General features: G+C 39.6%; 3 protein-coding genes across 4 annotated transcripts; 2 read left to right on the top strand and 1 right to left on the bottom strand.

Annotated features, from left to right (window-relative positions):
• Positions 1–78: 78 nt before the first annotated feature.
• Positions 79–12,877, top strand: cars1 (cysteinyl-tRNA synthetase 1). The gene is made up of 22 exons (XM_080025394.1): positions 79–155; positions 4,479–4,570; positions 4,867–4,955; positions 5,086–5,182; positions 5,720–5,818; positions 6,504–6,653; positions 6,967–7,107; positions 7,540–7,628; positions 7,723–7,844; positions 8,145–8,257; positions 8,381–8,509; positions 8,620–8,749; positions 9,017–9,120; positions 9,219–9,316; positions 9,444–9,633; positions 9,747–9,815; positions 10,221–10,302; positions 10,453–10,533; positions 10,802–10,869; positions 11,435–11,494; positions 11,583–11,666; positions 11,963–12,877. Exons 1-22 carry the CDS (start codon positions 134–136, stop codon positions 12,089–12,091), a joined length of 2,238 nt encoding a protein of 745 aa, XP_079881520.1. The 5' UTR covers positions 79–133; the 3' UTR covers positions 12,092–12,877.
• Positions 12,878–14,481: 1,604 nt separating this feature from the next.
• On the top strand, positions 14,482–17,694 carry LOC307265600 (G2/mitotic-specific cyclin-B2-like). Of its 2 annotated transcripts, none has more exons than XM_080047367.1 (8): positions 14,482–14,618; positions 14,812–14,925; positions 15,544–15,831; positions 15,914–16,072; positions 16,151–16,387; positions 16,721–16,861; positions 16,945–17,055; positions 17,130–17,694. In XM_080047367.1, exons 1-8 carry the CDS (start codon positions 14,592–14,594, stop codon positions 17,235–17,237), a joined length of 1,185 nt encoding a protein of 394 aa, XP_079903493.1. In that variant the 5' UTR covers positions 14,482–14,591; the 3' UTR covers positions 17,238–17,694. The 2 variants fall into 2 exon arrangements, with proteins under 2 accessions (XP_079903493.1, XP_079903494.1); XM_080047368.1 differs by having other exon boundaries at positions 14,815–14,925.
• A 652-nt stretch (positions 17,695–18,346) lies between these two features.
• Positions 18,347–22,693, bottom strand: crybgx (crystallin beta gamma X; the record flags this gene model as incomplete). The annotated part of the gene is made up of 6 exons (XM_080033374.1): positions 18,347–18,479; positions 19,058–19,197; positions 20,465–20,600; positions 20,891–21,012; positions 22,135–22,183; positions 22,650–22,693. The coding sequence occupies 6 exons, from the start codon at positions 22,691–22,693 to the stop codon at positions 18,347–18,349; spliced, it is 624 nt and encodes a 207-aa protein (XP_079889500.1).
• Between the last annotated feature and the right edge of the window lie 1,143 nt (positions 22,694–23,836).

Here is a 23,836-nt window from a genome sequence, read left to right on the forward strand (position 1 = left end):
TTACGTCCCTCTCCGCTCTCGGGCTCAAGCACATTGGTTCCTGGTTCCTACACAGCTTTCCTCTTTAGTTCACGGGTTCTTCTTCCGGACACGTTATTGTTGCATCAGCATCCGACCATCCAGCACAGTGGCGATGTCGACCTCAGGAGAGCCAGGTACAGTGAATAATATTTGTTGGTTTGTATTTAAACACCTCATAGACACGTTAGTGGAAATTCACGAGGATGCTATAACAACACCATTGAATGGGTTTTGGCTAGCTGTCACAGCCAACATTAGGCTAACATTAGCTTTGTTAGCCATCCAGCTGGAGTGGTAAAGCTAAATGTCAGTGAGACAGTTAACGACCAGCCTAAGCCCATTTATAAACCTGGCTATTTAAACTCAATGTTAGTTTGTCTGCACAGATACGTTGCTCTTTAAATAAAACTAAACCGCGTTTCTTGTTCTAACGGGAACTCTTTCATTCGGCATACATAATACATAGCCTACAACAACATTTAATTCAGAAAAAGTAAAATGTCATGGTAATTTCCTTGGTTCAGTATTTCTAATTTGTAGGTGATATGTAAAGGAAATAAGACTCGGAAAAATTTTCATCTGCTATAATTTTCTGTCGTTCAATATAGCTGATGAAAATGCGTCTGAACCAACCAGTTTGTGCCTCACCTGTAATATTATGATAATGAAACGCAACAGAGCACAACATGCTAATGTGACCACTTTACTGTAATCTATGGCTGCCTGTAACGCACAGTATAATATTGAAGTGTTTCCGCTCACTCTGTCTTAATCTTTAACGAGTTATAACAACTCTCTTCAAATCTGCTTTTATTATGTTAAGTTTATTATACTGTTATATGTCCAGGGAGCATTATAACAACTATTGGGGTCTGACTCATGTCTGATAAGACATTATTCAAATAGAAACTCAACAGATAACAGATCAAACTGGAACAATATATCTACTATTCAGTATTCAAGAACCCAGGATCCTCTTGGAATGGCTTGAATGAAGTTGTATAGGTATTCCATCAAACACTACATTGAAGTCAATACGCCTCAATAACCCAGATACAAACTGTTGTCCCCAGGCCTAGCGGTCTGTAAGCTCCCTGGTTTGCATCATGCTTTGGACCTTTTGTTGCACATCTCCCCATTTCATTTCACACTATGCTGTGTTGTTCACACCAGGTTCAACCGTGTAAGCTTTTAAAAAGCTGCATGTATGCACAAGAGGAACCACATCATTTCTAGTTTATGCTATTGATGTTGTTCATGTTTTCTTTCAAGTATTTATTCACTTTTTTTTAGAAAATTGTTTTGATTCAAGATCATCAAGCAGCATTGTTGTGCCATCTTTTTTCAGCAGTTGCTTTGTGCTTGACCATCGCTAAATTGGATCCCCTTTTACAGCTTTGTGTTTATTGGAAACACTTTCCTTTTGACTTTGTTTCATTTTCAGTCTTAGTATTCAATGTGATGAAAGGGTTGCTGTTTGCCATTTTAGGTTTCACACTGAGTGTTTGGAAAATTTCTTGAATCCCTTTCAGTTTCACTCTTAGTATTTGTCATTTCTGTAGTGTATTTTGCCAACAGGAAAGACATTGTTTTTCTTTCAGTCTGTGCATGGATAGAGAAATGTTATTCAAGGGGGAAATTGAATTACTGAACATATTACTTATGTATCATTTTTCTTTGTCATTCAGACAGTTGTTGCAACATTCAACATATGAACTGTAATAACTGTCTCATCAGTGCAGTACAGGTAGTTAGAAAATCAATTCTTAGCTAATGTTATAACACTGAGAGGAGAACAATCTGAAGTAGTCCACCTGTCCGTTTGTTTGGGACAGAGGGAGTTTGTGTCATACAACCTGTAAGATTTAAAAGTATTTTGGATTCCTTTTTTTTTTGTTTAACATGATTACAGTTGGAAGTGTGCTTGCTGCAGTATGCCAGAGGTCTTGGATTGGATATGCGACCTAATCCTGTAACCTTTCTGGTCTGCCCTGTTCCAGTGCCCTGTTGTTAGTGTTTTCTCAGGCTGTTGACTAGTCGGTAATTATTTTTGCGAATATTTGCCCTCTTGTTTCTGCAGCCTTTGAGTATGGCTTCTTGCTACAGATAAGTGAGGAGGCTGTGCTGGCAGCGGCCCTGAATGACTACCTAACCTCACGCAGCTACCTGGCTGGGTTCAGCCCCTCCCAGGTGGACCAGAAAGCCTTTAAGCTCCTCCACAGGCCCCCAGACCCCCAACACGTCCACACCCTGCGCTGGTACAGACACATAGCAGCCCTGCAGCAGGACCTCAACACTGAGAGCAGCAGTGAGTAGATGGTTGAAGGCATGAACAGGCTAGACATGGTCCAGTCCATTTTAGTTTATGTAGTAGAAATTTCAAACAGAAGATATCTCGTGACACCTTTCTTAGAAACTTCTAGAGATAGCCTACCTGTGAGACAAGAACGCACCAAAGCACTAGGGAAGATGCCGTTATTAACCAGAATGGATTGGACATGAATGGAGAGGTGGAGGAGTAGAGAGGAGCTCAATGCATCACAGAAAGTCCCCAAGCAGTCTTGGCCTACATCAGCATAACTAGGAGCTGGTCCAAGGTCTTGAGGAGGGAAATAACCAGTGTAGATTTGCCAGATAATTCACATCACAAATGACCCCTTCCCGGGAACATTCCGGAACATAACTGGGAAAGGCTATGTGTGAATGAGGCTTTGCTATTAGCTTCATCAAAAAGGAAAGTTGTAGGCCTACTCCTAAACATGGGGGGGTGAAGATTGTTCTACCAAAGCGGAGCCTGATAGTTTAATGTTTGGCCTCCCATTTTGCATTTGGAGACACTGGGAACCACAGGTAACCCAGCATTCAGGGAGAGCAGTGTTCTATTGAGGTCGTCTATGAACTTCAATGTGCCTGTACATTAAGGGCTTTGTAGGTTAGAAAAAAGAATTTTAAATTATCTTCTGATTGTACAGGTAGCCTGGATGTTTAGGAAGCTTTCTAATGCAGGAACACTTCTTGTTGATTTAAAATGCTGCGCTCACCTGCCCTTTGGCAAACCCTCACATGCATGGACCTATGAACTCTTTTGTTGGCATCAGTTTTCAGTTTTGCCCCCCAAGCTTTTGCCTCTTTCTCTCTCGTCAGTCACAGCTGTGTGTTCTGCCTGTAGCTAAGCACTGAGGAGAGTTAGTTTATCACTGTTTAAACAAAACGACAGCAGCTGGGACAAACTGCGCTGTTGTTAGCTTTGCCCACATACAGTACATGTTGCTTTAAAGAGACACCAACCCAAAGAACACCTGCTTTTGAAATGGCTTTGCTGACACATAAGAACACACAGAGGTGTGCCATGTGCAGGAAAGTAGAATTCCTTTATTGCAGGGTTGCAACTTGCACTGCATGTGTTGATAATCATTTGAACATGTTTTGTGTTGTCCCCGCTTGGTGTTTGTTTGAAAGTGCTGTGTGTGGCTTTTTTTTATGGCAGCAATCATTTGAGAATTATTCAATCTTTCACTTCTGTGGCTTCTGGCTAAACGGACAAGATGAAAGCAGATTCTGCTGTCTTTCCCTCAGCAGTGTGTACCAGCACCCAACTAACTTCAAAATACTGTATGGCTCCCTCATTTCTGTTGGCTTTTGAATATTGCAAATCACAAATTCTATACTGGAAAGTGGAGATTTACTTCTGATTTACAAGCTAGATGCAGTCTAGTATGAAGTAAATCTAGTTTTGATTTATAGGGTTGCATCTCACAGTTTTAGGAAAAAATGAACTTGTGTGGAGATTCTCTAGTGCGTTACTGACCCTTCTGTGAACAGTACACACCTCCTTCTTCTTTCAAAGCCTCGGTATCAATAAAAACATTTAAGGGTTAGGGAATTCCAAGCCTGTTCTCAAATGTCACTATTTGTACTTTTCATTTGTTGCTATGACGGCAAATTATATATCTTTGTGTTTTGGACTGTTGGTCGTACAAAACAAAACATTTATAATATGTCAATTTGCATCGGAAAACATTTTTCTAATATTTATTGACCAAAAGGATTACAAATGTTAATTATTATATAAAGGATTAGCCGTTAAAATAATCAATTTATTTCTGCAAGGTTGTAACATTTCAAAGCCATATATAAACCTTCTGTCCAGTTTTTCTTAGTTCTGTGCTCGTCTTTTTGCTGCACAAGGCAAACTAATGTGTATTAACAACATGTAATAAATTTAAAGCCACTATGTATATTTTCATGTATGAGTAAAAATACAAATTATTATAGCTACATTTTCGTCATTTTCGAACTTAGACAATCCCCAGGAGAATTGGTACAGTCAATGTAAGATATTTAAACTCCTGCACATAATGGCTTTACATTTTTAAAATTGTATTTCAGATGAATGTTAGCCCTTGGCCTTTTTTAATGACTTCATCTTTAAAATATTTATTTATTTATTTATTCAGTGAAAGGAAAAAGGGTTCAGCCCCCTTGGTCTCCACCAGCAGGAACAGAAGTTCCCCAACTTCGACTCTACAACAGCCTGACGAGGACAAAGGTAAAGGAATAAGGCAGATATCAAATCCTTGTCTGTATACTTGTGCTTTTTGTGGGAAGTGATCTTCATGAATTCTGTCAGAAAGAATAAACTTCCTGACAAAAATACATTCAGCCTAGAAGCACCTATAATCCACCATTAGGATGAACAGGATTTTTTTTCCCCTCAATTATCAGTGACATGTAGGACACATAGTATAATATAAGGATTCCATGCAAAATATTTGAGGAAAAAAAGTTTGTTGTTGCTCCAATATTCTTGTGAACACCTTTGTCCTCCTTGTCTTTATACTTCAGGAGCCATTTGTTCCACAGAAAGGGAATAAAGTAACATGGTACTGCTGTGGACCTACAGTGTACGATGCCTCACACATGGGACATGCCAGGTAAAAGGTCAACAAAACAAAAAAGGATTCAAGATGTGAATTTCATCCATCATTGTGCAAAAGTACTTCATTATTTAGTATTGTGTTCTTTAAGATAACCTTTTATTTTGTAATCTGTCTCTTTGCACAGGTCCTACATATCTTTCGATATTCTGCGAAGGATACTGAGAGACTACTTCAAGTATGATGTCCTCTACTGCATGAACATCACAGACATAGATGACAAAGTCAGTATGATTCATCATAAGGAAGGCTTACACTCTACTGGTTTTTACCTTTTTCATTCAATAATCCTGATTCTGATATAACTTCTCTTAAAGGCGTGTGAATACAATTTCTCTCCTAATCATCTATGTTTTTAGTTACTGTGTGTCTTCTAAGATAAAACTGTCAAAACTTCATTTTGTCTTAACATTAAGAAAGGATGATGAGGATTCATAAGGATCAGAATGCAGTTTTATGAGATAGAAAGAAACGTTAAACGCACAATATTGTAGTTTTACTTGTCTGTAGTCATGTTACTAGTCGTTGTGTGTTTTGGTGGATATTCGGAGGCTTTTTTCACAGCACGACATGGTACACTACAAATCATAAACAATTCAAAGAGAATTGCATTGGTGATAAGAACATGTATATTAAGGAGTAATAATGTGTAGTGATAATTATATTGATTCATTAAGTATTTTGTTTGAGTAATAGTAGTATTTCAACCAAAAACATGACTTTACATGTGTGGGCTTAATGTTGGCATTTATTTCTTTCAGATCATTAAACGGGCCCGGCAGAACCACCTTCTGGACCAGTACAAAGAGAAGCTGCCACAAGCTTCTCAAATACTGCAGGACGTCCTGAGTGCTAGAGGGGTGAGACCAAACTCTCAATTGGCCTTTGATATGATTATAACACCTTCTGTGGGCCGGTGACTCATGATAGTGCAGCTGAGCAACTTGAGTGTCTTGATGTAGCTTTTGACAAAGGAGTGAACAAAAACATTTAATTTGTAATGTTTGCGTTCAGACAAAGATAACTATTCATCATAATTATTTTACTCGGGTTTATTTCCCATAATATTCTTGATAAATCTTTAAATAACGCAAAAATCCTTAAAGGAAAATGGATATTTGTGCGTCTTTTTAAAAAAAAATGGCCATAGCGCAACACATTGTTACATTTTGCTACTAATTCAGTTACGTCACAATGTACAGCTTCATTCCTTTAGCCACAATTTAGTTATTTTTCCCTTTTGTGATGCCAAGACAAGGTTCACTGTGGAGCAGTTAAGCCTATCGGATCAAATTTGTTGTAAACAAAGACTGCAAAACCACAACATGATTCAAAGTAATATTATTAATTCACTTTACCTGTCAACTGTTGCACACAACTCTTGGTGTCAATATCTTATGATGAAGTTGAACTGTAGAACCCTAATTATTAAACAAACTTATTAAAAAAATCATAAAATTAAGAATTATACAATTTATTTTGCATTGCTACTTAAAATCATCAGATTCTTTCTACCCTCCCACATGTTCATTGTGTTGTATTTAGCCCTTTCAGGCCGACTTGGCTGCAACAACAGACCCAGATAAGAAGCAGATGCTGGAGAGGCTGGACGCTGCCGTAACAGCCGCTCTGCAGCCCCTGCAGGCAGCCATGGAGGGCAAAGCAGCAGCTGACGTGGTTCAACCTCTGGCCCAAGTAAGACTGAGCAGACATGGTGTTCATTTAAGCCACTTACTATTTGAAAAAGGAAAGGAAAATAAAAAGTAATTTCCTTTTTTATGCACTGGAATACACATAATCCTATAGTAATTTGCTTTCAAGTGACTGATTTAGATTTCCTCTGTCAATTATAAATGGTAAACATGGCAAGAAACCAATGCCATGGATAAAACTAAAAATTTCATTTGATAATAATAATAATAATAACAACAACAACAACAACAACAACAACAACAACAATAATAATAAATGTATTTTCCGCCTTTCATTATTCTTTCTTCCTCTCAAGGTGTTGTTGGAGAATTCCAAGGACCTGCTGGCTGATTGGTTGGACAAACAGTTTGGAAGTCAAGTCACAGAGAATTCAATCTTCTCCATTCTCCCTAAATATTGGGAGGGAGAGTACCATAAAGACATGGACGCACTCAACGTAAGTAGAATGTGTTTGTTAAGGACCTGGTCAGATAAAAAAAATAGGGGGCATCACAATGGGGCCAATGCCCTATTGTTATGCCCCCTATTTATTTCAGTACAGTGGTCCCGCCACCCCACCTTACACTAGTAGACACATCCTACCGTAGAAAGGCCTCTTTGGGTGTGTACTGGGCCAAATTCAGTAGGTCTGTGTTTTTCAATGTACAGTATAATCAAAACAAGTTTCTCATAAACACAGCCTGCTCTGATGACATGACATGACATGCATTTTTGCTTTATAAAGTTGTTTAATTGCATGCAGAACAATATAGACAGTAGTCATATTTGAGACAACAGTGTGCTTCCAACTTTTTTGCAACAGTTTTACTTATGGCCATGTGGGTTATATTGTTATATTGTTACATATATTGTCTTGCATGACCACCAGGTTCTTCCTCCAGACGTTCTCACTCGAGTCAGTGAATACGTGCCGGAGATTGTGGAGTTTGTGGAGAAGGTCGTCTCAAACGGTTACGGGTGAGAAACAAACTGACCATGTTTAAAGTTCATATCACAACCACATTATCCAGAACAGTATTGTTTAAATCATTTGTATTTCTGTTGTTTACAGGTATGAATCAAACAGTTCTGTGTACTTTGACACCTCAAAGTTTGATAGCAGTCCACAGCACTCGTATGCCAAACTGGTGCCAGAGGCAGTGGGAGATCAGAAAGCTTTACAAGAGGGAGAAGGTACATTTTTGCACATTTCCACTTCCAGCACTTTCTTTAAGTACCTTTGCAGCTTTTAAATGAATTGATGGCATCGTTTTTAGGAACATAACAGTCCTGGGGAGAATTGATGCAGTGTTCTGTACACTGTGTGTCGCTCTCAGCTCATTCTTCTTTGATAATTCCACAACGAGATACATATAGAGGCTCAAACATAAATGCTGAAAGTGGATTTTTCTGTGTTACTGTAAACTCTATTCCTTAACTAATGGAGTCAGTTTCTAAGTGTTGTTGGTTATGTTTTTTTCCTGTATCTTGTAGGTGACCTGAGCATCTCTGCTGACAGACTAGGCGAGAAAAAGTCCCCCAATGACTTTGCCTTGTGGAAAGCTTCCAAGCCCGGAGAGCCTTCATGGGACTCTCCATGGGGGAAGGTGAGAGTTCATTCTTAATGCTGGTGTGTCGCGACAGATGGAGGTTTATTCCAGAAAGTACAACTCATGATGTGGTTGATGTCCATATTAATTGCGTTTGTTCCTTTTTGAATGGTGTAACAGGGGCGGCCCGGCTGGCATATTGAATGTTCGGCCATGGCTGGCTCTATCTTGGGAGCGTCAATGGACATCCATGGCGGGGGGTTCGATCTCCGATTCCCTCATCATGACAACGAATTGGCTCAGTCTGAGGTACAAAAGCAAAGTCTTAAGCAAGATACTTAGTTATCTGTGATGTATTAAAAGCCATTTCCGGTCAAATTGAAGGTATAAAAAAAATCCATTGTTTTTTTTCCTCTTAGGCTTTCTTTGAGAATGATTATTGGGTCAGATACTTCCTGCACACGGGACACCTGACGATCGCAGGCTGCAAGATGTCAAAGTCTCTGAAGAACTTCATCACTATTAAGGATGCCTTGGCGAAGAACACAGGTAACACATATAGTTCAGCTGGATAACGGTTAAAGACACCGGCTTCATTATAATTTTTTTTTAAAAAGTACAATCAATCCTTGGCTCTTTTACATCTGTTTTCTACTGACATATCTCACTGCATTGAAAAGCTTTTAAAATTGTTACGCCTGTGATGGTCTCAATTCTAGAGAAACAAAATGATCTGTAACAAATGTTTTGTTATTGCGTCAAATAAATAAAGGCAGTATAAATAGTTTAAGCTGTGGTCTCTCCGTCTTCCCGCAGCTCGCCAGCTCCGTCTGGCTTTCTTAATGCATTCCTGGAAAGACACCCTGGACTACTCTTCCAACACAATGGAGTCAGCCGTCCAGTACGAGAAATTCATGAATGTAAGTCATGTAAAGGTGGTATAAATCTTTACTCTTGTCCCTGTTTATTTTTTTATTTTTTTATTAATCTGCTGTTTTGTGCCCTTTTCACTTGACAGGAGTTCTTCCTGAATGTGAAAGACATACTGCGCTTTCCTACTGATATCACTGGTCGGTTTGAGAAGTGGGAGGCAGCAGAGATGGAGCTTAACAACAGGTAAGCTGACTATTGGCGGCACAGGAGCTAGTCACTGTCAAAGGACTCATCTGCACTTTTGAAGCGGCTAGAAAAACACTTAAGGTTCTCAGCTAAAAGTTAACGTCTTGCCTTTGCTGTTGTCCAGTTTCTATGACAGAAAGTCTACCGTCCACGAGGCTCTGTGTGACAATATGGATACTCGCACGGCCATGGAGGAGATGAGGGTGCTGGTCGGCCAGAGCAACAGCTACATTGCCAGTAGGAAGAGTGCCAAGCTGAGGCCCAACCGCATGCTGGTAGAAAGTATCGCGGCGTATCTCACCAACATGCTGAGGGTGAGCACATGTTTTTCTTTTCTTTTATCATCCTTTCCACAAAATGTTGTATGGAGGAAAAGCATAACGTATTTAAATAAAACACAAAAAAAAAGTATTTTGTTGTCATCTAGATATTTGGTGCCATTGAAGAATCGGAGCCAATCGGTTTCCCAGTGGGAGGACAAAGTCAGAACATTGATGTAAGTTTCCCACCGTCAATGTTGTTGGTGGACTTAATATTTTAGAAAGGAATTTCTCTTCAGCTCACTTTATTTTGTCTCAAACACATACGTCATGTTAATACCGTAATGTTCAATTATTTTTCTGTTAAAAACTTGCAACTGTTAACATGTCTTTGTCTTTATTTCTCCTTAAAAAATACGAATCCTCCGACCTTTGTCTCATCCACATTATGGCATTTTTTCTTTGAACGTTAGACTCAATGTCTCAATAATTTCCATTAATAGAAGCAACTTCAACCAATTACTTTAATTAAATGCAGTTCTTTCACAGAATTTCTCTGACATCAAACTGTTACACCCCTATTTACTGCAACTATTAAATGTTAGCATGCAGTAAAATAATGTCGCTGCTGTGTTGTCCAGCTGGAGAGCACAGTAATGCCATACCTCACGGTGCTGTCGGATTTCAGAGAGAGGGTCCGAAAAATTGCCAGAGAGCAGAAAGGTAAGAACTTTTAAATGTTTGATATAAATGTCGCAGATAATTCGGTTCTCCTTTTAAAAATCACACTTGTTTTGAATCAGAGAAGGTGGAAGCGTTAGTTGTATCATCCAAACATTTATCTAATAAACGTCCTTTTTTCATCTCATTTAGTGACTGAGTTGCTGCAACTGTGTGATGTTGTTCGTGACGACACGTTACCGGAGCTAGGAGTCCGACTGGAAGATCATGAAGGTAAACTCCAATCTGTTGTCTTAAACAGAATTAACATGTATTGAAGGAAATAATATTAGCTTTTGTTGGTTAAAGCTCAGTTGTCATGCATATCACTTCAGTATGTTGCAAAAGGTTAGGTTCAAGAAGCATGAGTGAGTCATTTGGTTAAACATTTACAAGCTCTGGTATCCAAGACTTGATTAGAAAGGTTCCAAAACGTGGATCGGCATGGTAATATTTTTTAACCGGGTACCACTGGTGACTGACTAGAGTGACTGTGTTACAGGCCTGCCTACAGTGGTGAAACTGGTGGACAAAGACACATTACTGAAGGAGCGAGAGGAGAAGAAGAAGGTGAGGGAGGAGTGGAAATGCCCATTTTATTCGTTCCCACATTAATGACACAATCCCATAAGCTGTCAACTGGAGAGCATTTCCTCAAATATGAGTTTGGCTGATAGGTGTGAAATACGCTAAAGGACAAAGCCACACAACACAACGGTTAATGGGTATAAGGAAGGAGAGGGAAGTTGTCATCTAATAGCCAGTTTGGTCGTTCTGCCAGGAAAATAAAGCAGAACAAAATGTAGTGTGCACTGATGCCAGTCCTTCATTTGTCCAACACCACAGAGGTGTCAACATTAAAGTGACAGAAACTGGCAACCGATAACTCTGCCCAGTTAAAAAGCTGTTTGTTACTGTGTGTGAGTATTAACAATCCCTGGACAAAAGCACAACAACGATTTTAGCTTAGATTAGACCAGAGGAAAGCTTTTTTTTTTAAAGGACAGCGTCAGAAAACCTAGCTGAGTGGGGTATTTTTTTATGTTGGGTTAGGGTCTAACAGGTTTTTTTTTTTTTTTACTTTGTTTAGTATTTCTAATACAAAGGTTATCTGCTGACTATCCTTTTTTCACAGATGGAAGAAGAGAAGAAAAGGAAGAAGGAAGAGGCTGCCAAGAAGAAACAAGAACAAGAGGTCTTAGACGGTTCCATGTAGAGATTTTTCATCCTCTTCTTTCTTCTCCCTGATCATTTTCACTTACTCATGTCTGTTACTGTTTCAGATGGCTAAGCTTGCCAAGATGAAGGTCCCTCCATGTGAAATGTTTCGCGCAGACACCGACAAGTATTCCAAATTTGATGAAATGGTAAATCCCTCATGTACTTTTCACTCTGAATTTCAAAAGGAATAGTAGGTTGTGTGGCTCTTTCCAGGTAAATAAATACATGGATTAAATAGCTCCACCAGCTGTTAATTGTAATTAACCAACGCAGGTAGTGATATTACTGGTCGGGTGATGGTGGTGGATTGGAAAAGGGCTTACACTTTCAGGTTTCTTTTTTTTCCAATTTTCTGGAAACTGTTCAAATGTGCGCTACATTGATGGAAACTCAATCAGAATGAACTTAAGGAATGTTTCTTTTTTCTTGATGCTGTCAACAGGGTTTTCCCACTCATGATGTTGAAGGGAAGGAGCTGAGCAAAGGACAAGCCAAGAAGCTGCGCAAGCTCTTCGAGACCCAGGAAAAATTACACAATGAGTATCTCCAGATGAACCAAAACGGCAACTGATTCTGTTTACAAATGATCCAAGCCATCCACTCTGCAGGATAAATGTCCAGAGAGGCTCGGCCATCGTTTGTCTCCCGTCTTATCTATTTAGGATTCAGAAAACAACTCGCAGAATATATGATTAATTTTTATATATTTTTTCCAGTGAATTTCTGATTAACGGTTAAAACTGACATTTCATAACCAAAGTCCATACAATGGAACCACCACTCACTGTTCTGTATGCTTCTTGTTTTGTTTCCGCAGGCAATAACTGAAGTGAGGTTTTTATTACGATCATGTGAGAGTGTGGCAGAGGGCTAACGTGGCTCTGTTAGCACGGTTCTGGCAGTGTCTCCAAATGTCTAAGACCTGAATGATGTTTTTGAATTAAACTATGTAACACTACCAGTCAGGTAAAGGAATACATGGACTCAATTGGAATTAATTACAAAACACATGTAGGAAACTGAGATACACCTATGTGTGTATCTATAGAGATCAGACTTGGTTGAAGGAAGTATGGCTGCTATAACTATAACTTTGTATTATTGAAACTGCCAATCATTTTATCGATTCATCATTTTGTCTGTGACAGTTAGGAAAATGGGAAAAATGCATGTTTTAAATTCCTACAACAGAAAGGGGGATGTATCCAAATTACTTTAAATGTACTTTTTTTCTAGGAATGTCACTTATACAACCATTAAATTAGGAAATTATTGAAACGAATCATGATTTTGTTTCACCCTCACTTAGGTCAACCTGTTTAATTCCTTCAGTTTTTCTTTTCAATTTTGTCTGGGACCCGGAAAATAACAGTACAAAATAACAAAATAACATTTTGTTGCGTGCTCAGATAAATTAACAAGATTTCCAGATATTTGGTGAAATGACAAACACATACTGAAATAAATACTCTTTTTCATTCCACTGATATTTACCAGCTACTGCCTGAAAGATGATCTGGACCTTGCATATTCCTCACATTTGCATCAATCTTAAGTGATTTTGGAATGATATTCTATGTTTTGCCAGCAAATCAATTTGAAAAATCCAAACTAACTGAGTCAGTTCCCTCTGACTTCCTGGCTCTCTATAGACCCAGAGATTCCAGCTGAAGATATTAATCTTTAAAAATGTAAAATGTAAAAATGCTTCCCAAAGAGAAGGACATTTGTTGGGGACTATTTTCAGTGGCAGATTAATACACATTAGGTCTTTAGACAATGTAAGAAAAATGCAGAATATCACCAGGCTATTCCATTAAATCTGTGCAAATGTTTGCTCATCATACTGGGAAGATATCACCACTTACAGTCTTGTGGTCTCTAGTGGCTTGAGTGAAACCACGTTATGAGGAGCTTTTTATTACTCAACCGTCCATTACAGTCTTTGTATTTTTTGTACTGTTAATGTATTGGAATTTCATGTAAAGGTTGCTGCAAGGAGTTGCTCAAATAAAGAGGCGGTAAGCACTACTGATTTAATTTCAACAAATAAACTTGGTCATTCTTTGTGTACTATTGAAACTTAGGATATTTACTCTTATCTTAAATCCACATTTGTCAAACAATGTGGCTGAAATAGCATTGCTTTTCTCTTGAAATTGAGTGTCAGCCAAGATAAACAGCCAAATGTGTGTTGATTACTCAAATAAAAGACATTCAAAAGGAAAATTTGTATTTGATTATAAATTGTCTACATTATGAGTAGCCTATCTGTTGTAAATTGAGGTTTTTCTTTGCATGTTACTTTGCATAGGTCTGTAAATGCATTGTATATTGTATTGCTTCCTCTAATTTGCAAACACACAGCTTGCTCTTAGTGTTTTTCAATCAAAATACACGTAGGGCCTATGTGCGAGACATAAATAAATCTTAAACCCACCAATAAATTGACGAGGAAATATAACGGGGATTATAGGGGATTGTGTGTTTTATTTCTGTCATAACAATAGGCTATGTGAGACATAAAGCCACAATGAGCTCCCTCATCTATTGGTTATGAATTTATCTCTCAATAAAACAAGAATTAATAAATTCGGTCAATAAATTGATTAGGAAAAGGTCATTGTTAAAAGTAGGCTATCTGTATATGCAGTACTTGCCTATTTACCATAATAAAATAAGTGAATTCAAAATATGATGAATACCTATGCTGTAAATATAAAAATATAATATGTTGATGTATCAATATGAGAAACGAGGTTACTATTGAAAATGCAAATTTGATTAAGATTTATTTTAATGATCTTTATTATTATTCGAATGGAATGGATTATTCCTGCTTGACCTGGCTTGACCTCAGTTTGTCAGCCAATCAAGAGCGTCCGTTTAAAACTTCATCCAATCAGATTTGACGGAGCGCTATTTGAAAGCTGCTTGTCTCAGTGTTGTTGAACTGCAGAAATCGCTGACTGTGCACATATCGTGGTTTTAAATTGTTCTGTTGGTCGAAGCCAAAGTAAATCGCCTTGTGTTTTTTTAGTCATAGTGTGGCCTCGTTGCTTCCCTCGATAATGACGTCTGTTGGAGTTCGTGCTGCGGTGAGTAAACAGATTATGTCGCTATTTTAGTTTAGCTGTTAGCTTCGTTAGCTAAGGAGATTTCGTTAGCTAACAGTCCCGTCTGCTTCCGGCTTGGCTTTTGATTCGCATGTGCTTTTATAATTTAGCTTTCACACTTTACGCCAGGGAGCATTTGTTACGTTCCTGTGTTTTTAAGTTGTGTCTCTTTTAGCAGCTCCCAGCCGCAGATAACCCGGTGAAGATGGGTAAAGGCCCCGCAGCAGGCCAGAGGAGAGCTGCTCTTGGAGAGATCACCAACTTTACTGCAGCAGCGGCTAACACAAAGGTAACATCATGGAGGAACACTTTGTACACTAACTGGTCTTCTTGTTGTATTAAGCCTCTTTTTGAAGTTTATCTTTCACTTATCGTCGCTGACAGTCACATTAGAAGCTGCTATGTATATGTATGGCCAAAAGTATGTGGACATACCTGTGGAAAGCCTCCCCAGAGGAGTGAAGGCTGTTGAAGCAGCAAATGAATGTCCAACAATCACATGTATAATGTTTGAGGTAACGTGTTGCTGTAGGATGCATGTGGTCAAAGTCTGTGACTAGCTCCTGATCCACTACCTGTATGTACTGTGTGCACTAGAAAATAAATCCAGTGTTGATACACAGCCTAGGCTCTGTAAAGGGGCATGGTGCTAGCAACGGTTGGCCCCCTTAGTTTATATATCCCTTTACAGGCTGTGTATTAACACCAGACATTTTTTTCAAAACATACAGGTAGTTGAGGGGATATCGACTGATTTTGACCCAGAATTACTGATGCCACATTTTAAATGTTTTGAACATTTAAAAGCTGCTGCAGTTGGACCAATGTTACTTCTCATTTAATGAGCCTTACAACACCAAACTCAATAAAAGCCTCCTAATAAAACTGCATTGACCTGTTTCTTCAGAGGACTGGACGGGCCAAAGCGTTAGACAAACCGTCTTGTGCCCAAAAAGCCAAAGCCCCTTTGGACCAGGTGGTGGCTCCAGTAGTCCAGGTCCCGGCCCCTGCAGACCCCCTCCCCCCAGTCTCAGAGGAATGGGCTGACGTGTCCATGAAGGAGGAGCAGGAACTGTGCCAGGCTTTCTCCGAGGCGCTGCTCGATGTGCAGGACGTGGATGATCAGGACGCTGACCTGCCGCAGCTCTGCTCAGAATACGTCAAAGACATTTATAATTATCTTCATGAGCTGGAGGTAAGCTATTCTGTGGATCAGCCAGACTCTCTGCTAGCGCCATGCTTAGTTTTGTGTCTCACACACTGTCTGTTTTCTTCAGGTGCAGCAGGCCGTACGAGCAAACTACATGCAGGGCTACGAAATCACTGAGCGCATGCGAGCTCTACTGATCGACTGGCTGGTCCAGGTTCACTCCAAGTTCCAGCTGCTGCAGGAGACTCTGTACCTCACAGTTGCCGTCCTGGATCGTTTTCTCCAGGTTAGAACAACAGTGTAAATGGTCTTGTTCTCTTCTAGTTTGGAGCTTTGTAGTAAAACGTTCACCGCTGTGTTGCAGGTCCAGCCGGTCTCTCGCAGGAAGCTGCAGCTTGTGGGTGTGACGGCCATGCTGGTGGCCAGTAAATACGAGGAGATGTACGCTCCAGAGGTGGGAGACTTCGCCTACATCACAGACAACGCCTTTACAAAGTCTCAGATTCTGGAGATGGAGCAGGTGGTGTTGAGGAGCCTGAATTTTGAGCTGGGTCGTCCTCTTCCGTTACACTTCCTCAGACGTGCTTCCAAGGTGGCAACTGTAAGTTTCTGCAGGAATTGGCCAAAGCAACTTGAATCATAATAATTGCATTAATGTGCCATGGTAGAGCTACAGTATCCAATCATCAGTAAACTTGGTCGTGAGTTTAAGCTGGTTTCATAAAAAGCTGCAGTATATAAAACTGGATCGGCCAATAAAATGCGACTGCATTTCCATATGTAGATTTCTCCAGTTGCAGTTAAGACTGTACACACAATGAAAAGCAAGCCTCTTGGAGAGCAGCCAATTTGTAGGGCACATCCTTCCTGGCTCAGAGTTGTGTATGTTGACATCTTAACAGTTCTCAGATTGGCATGATGTTTCTTGTCTCAGTCTGATGTAGAGCGACACACACTGGCCAAGTATCTGATGGAGTTAACCCTCATTGACTACGACATGGTGCATTATCGTCCCTCTGAGATCGCTGCTGCCTCCCTGTGTCTCTCCCAGCTGTTGCTTGAAGGGTTGCCGTGGGTGAGTTTGGACTAAACAAAGGTTTAATGGATGAATTTGCCTCCTGCGGCTTTAACTATGTTTTAATTGTTTGTTCTTTTCAGTCGGCTACACAGCAGCACTACTCGACTTATGACGCTGCACACCTGAAGCCCATCATGCAGCACATCGCCAAGAATGTTATGACGGTGAATGACGGGAAAACTAAGTTCCAGGTGAGTTGAAGTCGGCACACTAGAACTTTTAAGATTTTAAGTGGCGCACAAACTAAAGTTGTGTTCTTCTGCAGGCTGTCAGGAACAAGTACTCGAGCAGCAAGCTGATGAAAATCAGCCTCATTCCTGAACTCAAGTCCTCCATTGTCAAGAACATGGCGGCTGCTCTGCTCAACCCTTGAAGCAGTGTTTACATTTCAGTGGACATTTCAATTGCACTTTATTTTTAAATCACAACCTGAGAAGGAACTTTAATAGTTTTCAATAAAAATGTTTTATAGTTTTTAATCTGTTTTGATATTTGATCTGAATTGACAAGGGTTGAGGTTTTAGGTTTGAAATCAGTGATTTGCCAGGAATCTTTTTTTCCTCAATGCACCATTGTGTTTGCGCCTGAGATGTGAGAAATTGCACAGCCTCTGTCAGAATTGATGTTGCATGCACATAAAATTATTTTATGAAGGTGTGGACATTGAGGAGATTTAGTCTACATCATGGATGACACTAGTGCCTTATTTTACCAATTTGCTTTTGTTTATGGTACTCTGTAGTGTAGTGCATTATTGCACTTGTGTGTTGTGTTCTGAAGTCATCTTTTGACTTTTCTTTTTTTTTTCTCTTAAATAAAATGTTTTAGCAGACCTCGTCTGACTTGTAAGGAAAAGTACCAAACATTCTGCAGTGGGCATCATTTTGGGATCTGGATGGACACAATGGTTGCGTTCCGAATCGCATACTCTTTCTTTTTTCTATTCTACATACTACATCCGACGATAAAAAGAATCTAGTTAGGATGCAGTAGGCATACTATTGGGACATACTTTACTCTCTTATTTCATCATAACATTGCGCCTTGATCTTGCCTCTTGCTTTTATATCCGTCGCATCCCCGTTTGTTTTCATATGGAGGCTTCGTCGATGTTACGTCACTTCACGTGCGCACTGGATTGTGGGTCAGAATTGCCCAAATAGGATGCACTTTTCAACACTAACAATCTTGGCCGCATGAAGTAGGACATCCGGGTACTTCTAACCATCCTAAATCTGGCCACAAGAATCGGGACATCCTAAATCTTCTTTCTACATACTATATAGTAGAAAGTATGCGATTCAGAACGCAACCCTACTGTGCATTATTCTACCCCATCTTTAATTTATTGACTGATGGGGCAAACACTTTTTTTGGATAAGTCACAACTCAAAGGAAAAAACACTTGTCTTTTTAAAGTTTATTACTAAAATAAGTATATGTAAAGCTGACAGGTTTGAGGGAAGGTGTCAGAGGCAACATTTAGTTGAAGCGGACTCTGCGTATGGAGCCCACAGTGTTGTTCTGGCTGCCCCAGTCAGAGAAGTTGTTGTAATCACGCTTCTCCAGGATGTAATGAGGCCCTCTGAAGTTTGGCTCCTGGTACACCACCCAACTGCAAACACATAGGGGAGGAAGGCAGGGTGGATTACTTCAGTGTTCTGTCATTTGCATTGAACAAAGTAAATTTTAATTAAACAAAATTCCTGCCGTTCTTCAAACAGTTGTCTGCGTTAATAAATCCTAACCTTTTGCTCTAACCTACAAAGAGCCACCAGGGAATCGTGCAATAGAGAATAATGTAAGTTTGTAATGGACTTATTATTCATTTAATAACATTTGTTAAACTACTACTCAAAACATTGTTTCCCCTTTCTCAAATGAGGAATTTAGCTTTCTTTTTTTCATACATGGTCAGTGACCTATCTTTCGGTTTTGGACAAAGACATTTAACATCCCTTTTGACCCTGGTAAACTGGTAGGCATTTCTACTAAGTATTTTGCGTGACTACGGTAGCAGCCCTATGCATTGAAAGTACTTCTCTTCCAAACGGCCTCATCACATTTGGTTTAGTACTGTTTCATGTGATAAATGCAAGCCCTTGATCCCTGATTGAAACTGTACTGACAGTTCCAATGGGATCTATTAACCAGGAGTGGAAGAGAGACCGTGTTTGGACATGTTGTACTTACGCTCCTCCGAGCACACGGATGGAGGTGATTCTGTTGAGGCTGTAACGGCTCATCAGGTTGGGGATATCATCCTGGATATCCATCTTCTTACCAGAGTAGCCGGCGCGCTCAAACAGCTGAGCTTTGCCAGGGTTGTTGTCCTGGAAGTCACAGAAAAACCACTAGTGAGTAAGGTCGGTGTGGGGAATTTGTTTCTCCCTGTTTTACAATTACTGACTCATGTACTGCAAACTGAACAGTAGTTTTCAGGTGGCTTTCATTCTGTTGCATGGGAAAGTTTTTCTAGCATGAATACAGTTATAAATACAGTTCATAATTTTCCATCCTGTGCACAGCTTTGTTTTTTACCCAGAAAATTTAAAAATGCACCTTTTTCTGATTTTCCCCTCGATCACTTTTGTGTCAAACTATCCTCATTCTGAAACTACAGGGGTACCACTGAAAACCTAGTGGGCATAGGTAAATAGAAAAATTTACAAGCAATAAGGCATTTAGTGAATCCAGAACTACTACACCTCACACTAAGCTTCATGTGGCACTTTCACACCTCATTTGATGCCAAAAACTACATTACTGTTCCCCAGAGTTTAAAATTAAAATTATAAACAACCATTGTGTAGCACCAGCTATAAAGGCTTTAAATACTTTGTCTAAGGTGTTGTTCTCCAGAAGAAACAATGGAAAAATAACTCTTTTGATATATTTTTCCTTATGATATAGTTAAAACAACTTATTCTTTTTTTTTTCTTTAACCTTTATTTGTACAGGTATATCCCATTGAGTCCGAAGACTCTTTTGCAAGGGAGACCTGTTTTCCTTTCCCACGTTACCATTCACACACACATTCATACACCGATAGCAGGCTAACTATCGACATTCACACTTAACTTCAGTATCAACACTATAACCCAATATGCCTAATTTTCCTGCCTTTTTACCAGATAATAACATTACTGGAGGTATTCAATGTGTATCCAGTTTACTAATACATGTTATTTATTTCTGAGTCCTTCATAAACAGAAAGCTGTTCCTCTTTATTCTCTAAAATCTAGTCTACTTCCCTTTTCCAAACATGTAGGTATTCACTACTGTGTGATTGATACACTGCACATATACTTAATATCTGCAGTGTAATCAGGCTGTGATCTAAAGCGTCACCGTACATTTTTGTTATTAACCAATCTTTTTCTGTAAAATGTCAGGTTTGACAATTGTTCCTTTCTGATGAGTGGATTTACATATTTTTTTTAACATGCTTTTACCTTTGATTACTTCATGAAATGTCAGATAAATAGCTGTTGAATACCAATTCCTATTGTATGGTTCATCAACATTGTTTAAGAGTGTGTCTGTAGTGGCTGTGAGAACTCTATTTTGTGTGTGTCTTTGCCAGCTTCATGTTTCACCTGTTTGACAGCGCGGACAGAGGAGACGTGGTCCACCTGAGCGCACCATTTGTCGTAGCAGTTGTACTCTCCCCTGTCGGACATGTCCCACAGGTACTGACGACCCCGGAAGTTCTCATGCTCGTACCCGATCCATCTATTACAGAGCGGAGGGAGGAGAGAAGAGTCAAAGACAAATGCACACAGCAAAAGGGGGAGGGGGTTAGGGGGGTTCGTGGTGAAGTGGTTAGAGCATAGAGGCTCAGTCCTCATCACTGTCAAATCCACCAGTTAGATTTACAGACTCTGCAGTACTAAAATTAATTAGGATTTGGAGATTTGGTTACCGAGGTGTAATCGATCTGGATTGGATTGGATATTGATATTTAACACCAGTTGTGTGTTGCAGTGACCTGTGGCCGACTTTAGGTGGTGGTGTAGACTTACGCTCCGCTTTCCACCTGCACAGAGTTGCATCTCTCTGGGAAGTTCTTGTCACTGATCCTGGTGCAGTCAGAACTCAGGTCCAGTCGCCTGCCGGCGAAGTTTCTCTGTTCAAAAAGGGTCACCTGAGGGCAGAGATACCAGCGGGGGAATTCAATTAAATATTAATACAAAGAGTTTGCTGAAAATTAAATTGATGAATCAGGAAAACATGCCTAATTAGGGACTTGTTTACAATACAAATCGTATATATTAGCAATACTAGTAGGTTACAAATGTTACACTTTTTGGGATTTGTCTCAGGTTCAGTGTGTGGCATAGAGGACTGCGAGGGTTCCCAGCCTTCCACATGTAAAGCTTTGTTTCTATGTAGTTAACTTGGTTGTCTTTTAAACTGAAACTTTCAGAGAAAGTCTGTGACATCTCCAAGTATCCATTAACACTATATATAATGTATCCTTTCTGTCCTATCTTGGTGTTAAATTTTGTTGAGAAAAAAAAATAATGAATAAATAATGAATCTGTATGGCTAGATGCCACTAGGAGTAAATGGGAAATACACCCAATGTGATTTTTTGTGAACACATTTTAAAGTCTTCAAGAAAACACAGCCTTGAAAGCTTGGCTACTAAACTCAGGTTAAAGCCTCTGTAGCCACCAGCCTAAGCCAGAGAGACTGAGTAAAAGCTCCTTTCCTCAGCCTCTGTGGAAGGTGAACAGCCACTCTGGTGTACAAAATAAAACATACTTTTTCTTACAATTGTGACATACGTACATTTTATATAAACAAGCCTATATTTTATCCATTACATTTTCACTATTTTACACAGGCCTTTTAGTGCTATGCCTCAAAAGTATGCTAGAACTTTGAACTTCAAGATGAATTCAAGGAATTCTCACCTCATTTTGACAGTTTTAAAAACAATATAATATGAAATTACATTTCTAAATTCACTTAAGGTAGCTTTAAGGGGTGAAACAACCTGGTCACCTAAACATTTTACATCATAGAATTTATATCTTGTTTATATATTAGTCATTTCTCAAGCTAATATTTTGCTTGGAAACGTAATGCCTGGTATAGTTTCATCTACTTTAGAAGCAACGCCTTCCTGTATACAAACAGGACCAGGTCCTCAAAATGACCAACATCAACCCTGAATACAGGACATTATTACCAAGACCAAGACTAGTAAATGCTCACAACATTCAGTACCGGAGAGTAAACGCTAAGCTATTTGACTCACCCTCCCACTGGACCCGTAGAACGCACGTTGGAGCACAGACCCCAGCTTGCTGTAGATATAAAATACATTAAAATTACACCTCAAACACACCACTCAATGATTAAAACAAATGATAGAACATCACATAGAAACTTATGAAAACAATGTTGCCGTTTGGAAGTCCTGACCCCCTCGAACTCTCAAGACTTTTGTCATTTTGACATAAAAAAAAAATATTCCAAATGATAACTGATTTTGATTTAAATTATTATTGTATTTCAGTCTTTAAGATAACAACATTAACCTGCATCGGAAATGTACAGTGTGTGTGTGTGTGTGTGTGTGTGTGTGTGTGTGTGTGTGTGTCTCCTATCACTCTTCAGGTGATTTTGGGAAACTTGTGTCGGAGGCTTCACAGAGAGCAGAGCATGAGAGGTGGGATGTGGAGTCACCGCGGACCCACCCACCTCCACACCTCTGACCCGGGGGATCGGACTCTGTGCCCCCGTGGCTGGTGCACGGCACACTCAACATACCTGGTTTGTTGGGCTAATCCTGAAACCTTAGTAAAGATGTTCATGTCAGCTGTGCGGGTCAAGAAGAAAGCCCCTTAAATACAGCAAGTTGAGGTGAGCCGACAGGTACTAGAAAGCTCAGAGCTGTTCGGCAACAGTCCCTGGGCGCCATTGATATGCTAAACACACCACCACGAACATGTTCTCTTCTCTGTCCACACGCACACACATTGGCTACAACCGCATGCATAGCACAAAAAGAACATACAAACACACACATGCAATAGAAATAGATGTGTGCATGCAGATAATGCAAACACAACAAGCAGAGAGAACAGTGTTTCTGTTTACACACAGACACAAACGCACATACACACACACACACACACAAACTGCACTCCGACATGTAAACGTGAGAGTGCAGTGACAACAGTTTTGGCTTTGAACAATTCAGCATTTTATACAACAGTGCCTCATAAACAATGCAGCTTATGATAATGGTTGTATTCATGCTTTGTGCAGGGCCGGCTCCAGCACACTGTATTCACTGAAGAGGTCACGACCCGATACTGTGACAGTTACACTGCCACACATTTGTGTATCTAACAAATAACAAATGATTGTAGAGCTGCTCTGTTCAGATGTATATCTTAGAGAAGTGATGTGATGTAGACATTATTTACATATCTGACATATTGTTTATTATGCTTAAGCTTGAGGGACTTTCTTAAAACTTTGCACAAACGTCCACTCTGACTCATGGGTGAACTAATTGCATTTTAGAGGTCATAGGTCAAGGTAACTGTGACCTCATGCCTCATGAACGCAATATATCAAGCTTTGAGGGTTTTCCGTTAAATTTGGCACAAACTCACACTTTGACTAGAGGATAAACTGATCACATGTTGGAGGTCAAAGGTCAAGGTCACCGTGACCTCAAATCATGTGAGGACAATATTTTAAGAATGTATTGAGGAATTGTTGTCATATTTAGCACAAACTAACACTTTTAGAGGTTCATATCTTCTTTTATTTTGAACAAATATATAAGGTAGAAAAGTAAAAGGTTACTGCGACCATACGATTTCCTCTTTGAGGGTGGTAGATATAAATATAAGTTTGTTGATGTTAAGTAAAGGAAGTACACTGTCTTTTTTTGTTTCAAAATTGTCATTTTGTCAACTGTTTGGGACAAAACAGAATCGTTT

The sequence above is a fragment of the Ammodytes marinus genome, assembly GCF_949987685.1.
Source record: "Ammodytes marinus genome assembly, chromosome: 1".
Lineage (NCBI taxonomy): Eukaryota > Metazoa > Chordata > Actinopteri > Uranoscopiformes > Ammodytidae > Ammodytes > Ammodytes marinus.

Excerpts from the sequence above, each read along its gene's own strand:
- LOC307265600 (XM_080047367.1), top strand. The coding sequence starts at position 14,592 with ATGACGTCTGTTGGAGTTCGTGCTGCG. Across the intron at positions 15,832-15,913 it reads ATTATCTTCATGAGCTGGAG|GTGCAGCAGGCCGTACGAGC; the intron begins GTAAGCTATTCT and ends TGTTTTCTTCAG. Across the intron at positions 17,056-17,129 it reads ACGGGAAAACTAAGTTCCAG|GCTGTCAGGAACAAGTACTC; the intron begins GTGAGTTGAAGT and ends GTTCTTCTGCAG.
- cars1 (XM_080025394.1), top strand. The coding sequence starts at position 134 with ATGTCGACCTCAGGAGAGCCAG. Across the intron at positions 9,816-10,220 it reads GACAAAGTCAGAACATTGAT|CTGGAGAGCACAGTAATGCC; the intron begins GTAAGTTTCCCA and ends TGTGTTGTCCAG. Across the intron at positions 10,303-10,452 it reads AATTGCCAGAGAGCAGAAAG|TGACTGAGTTGCTGCAACTG; the intron begins GTAAGAACTTTT and ends CATCTCATTTAG.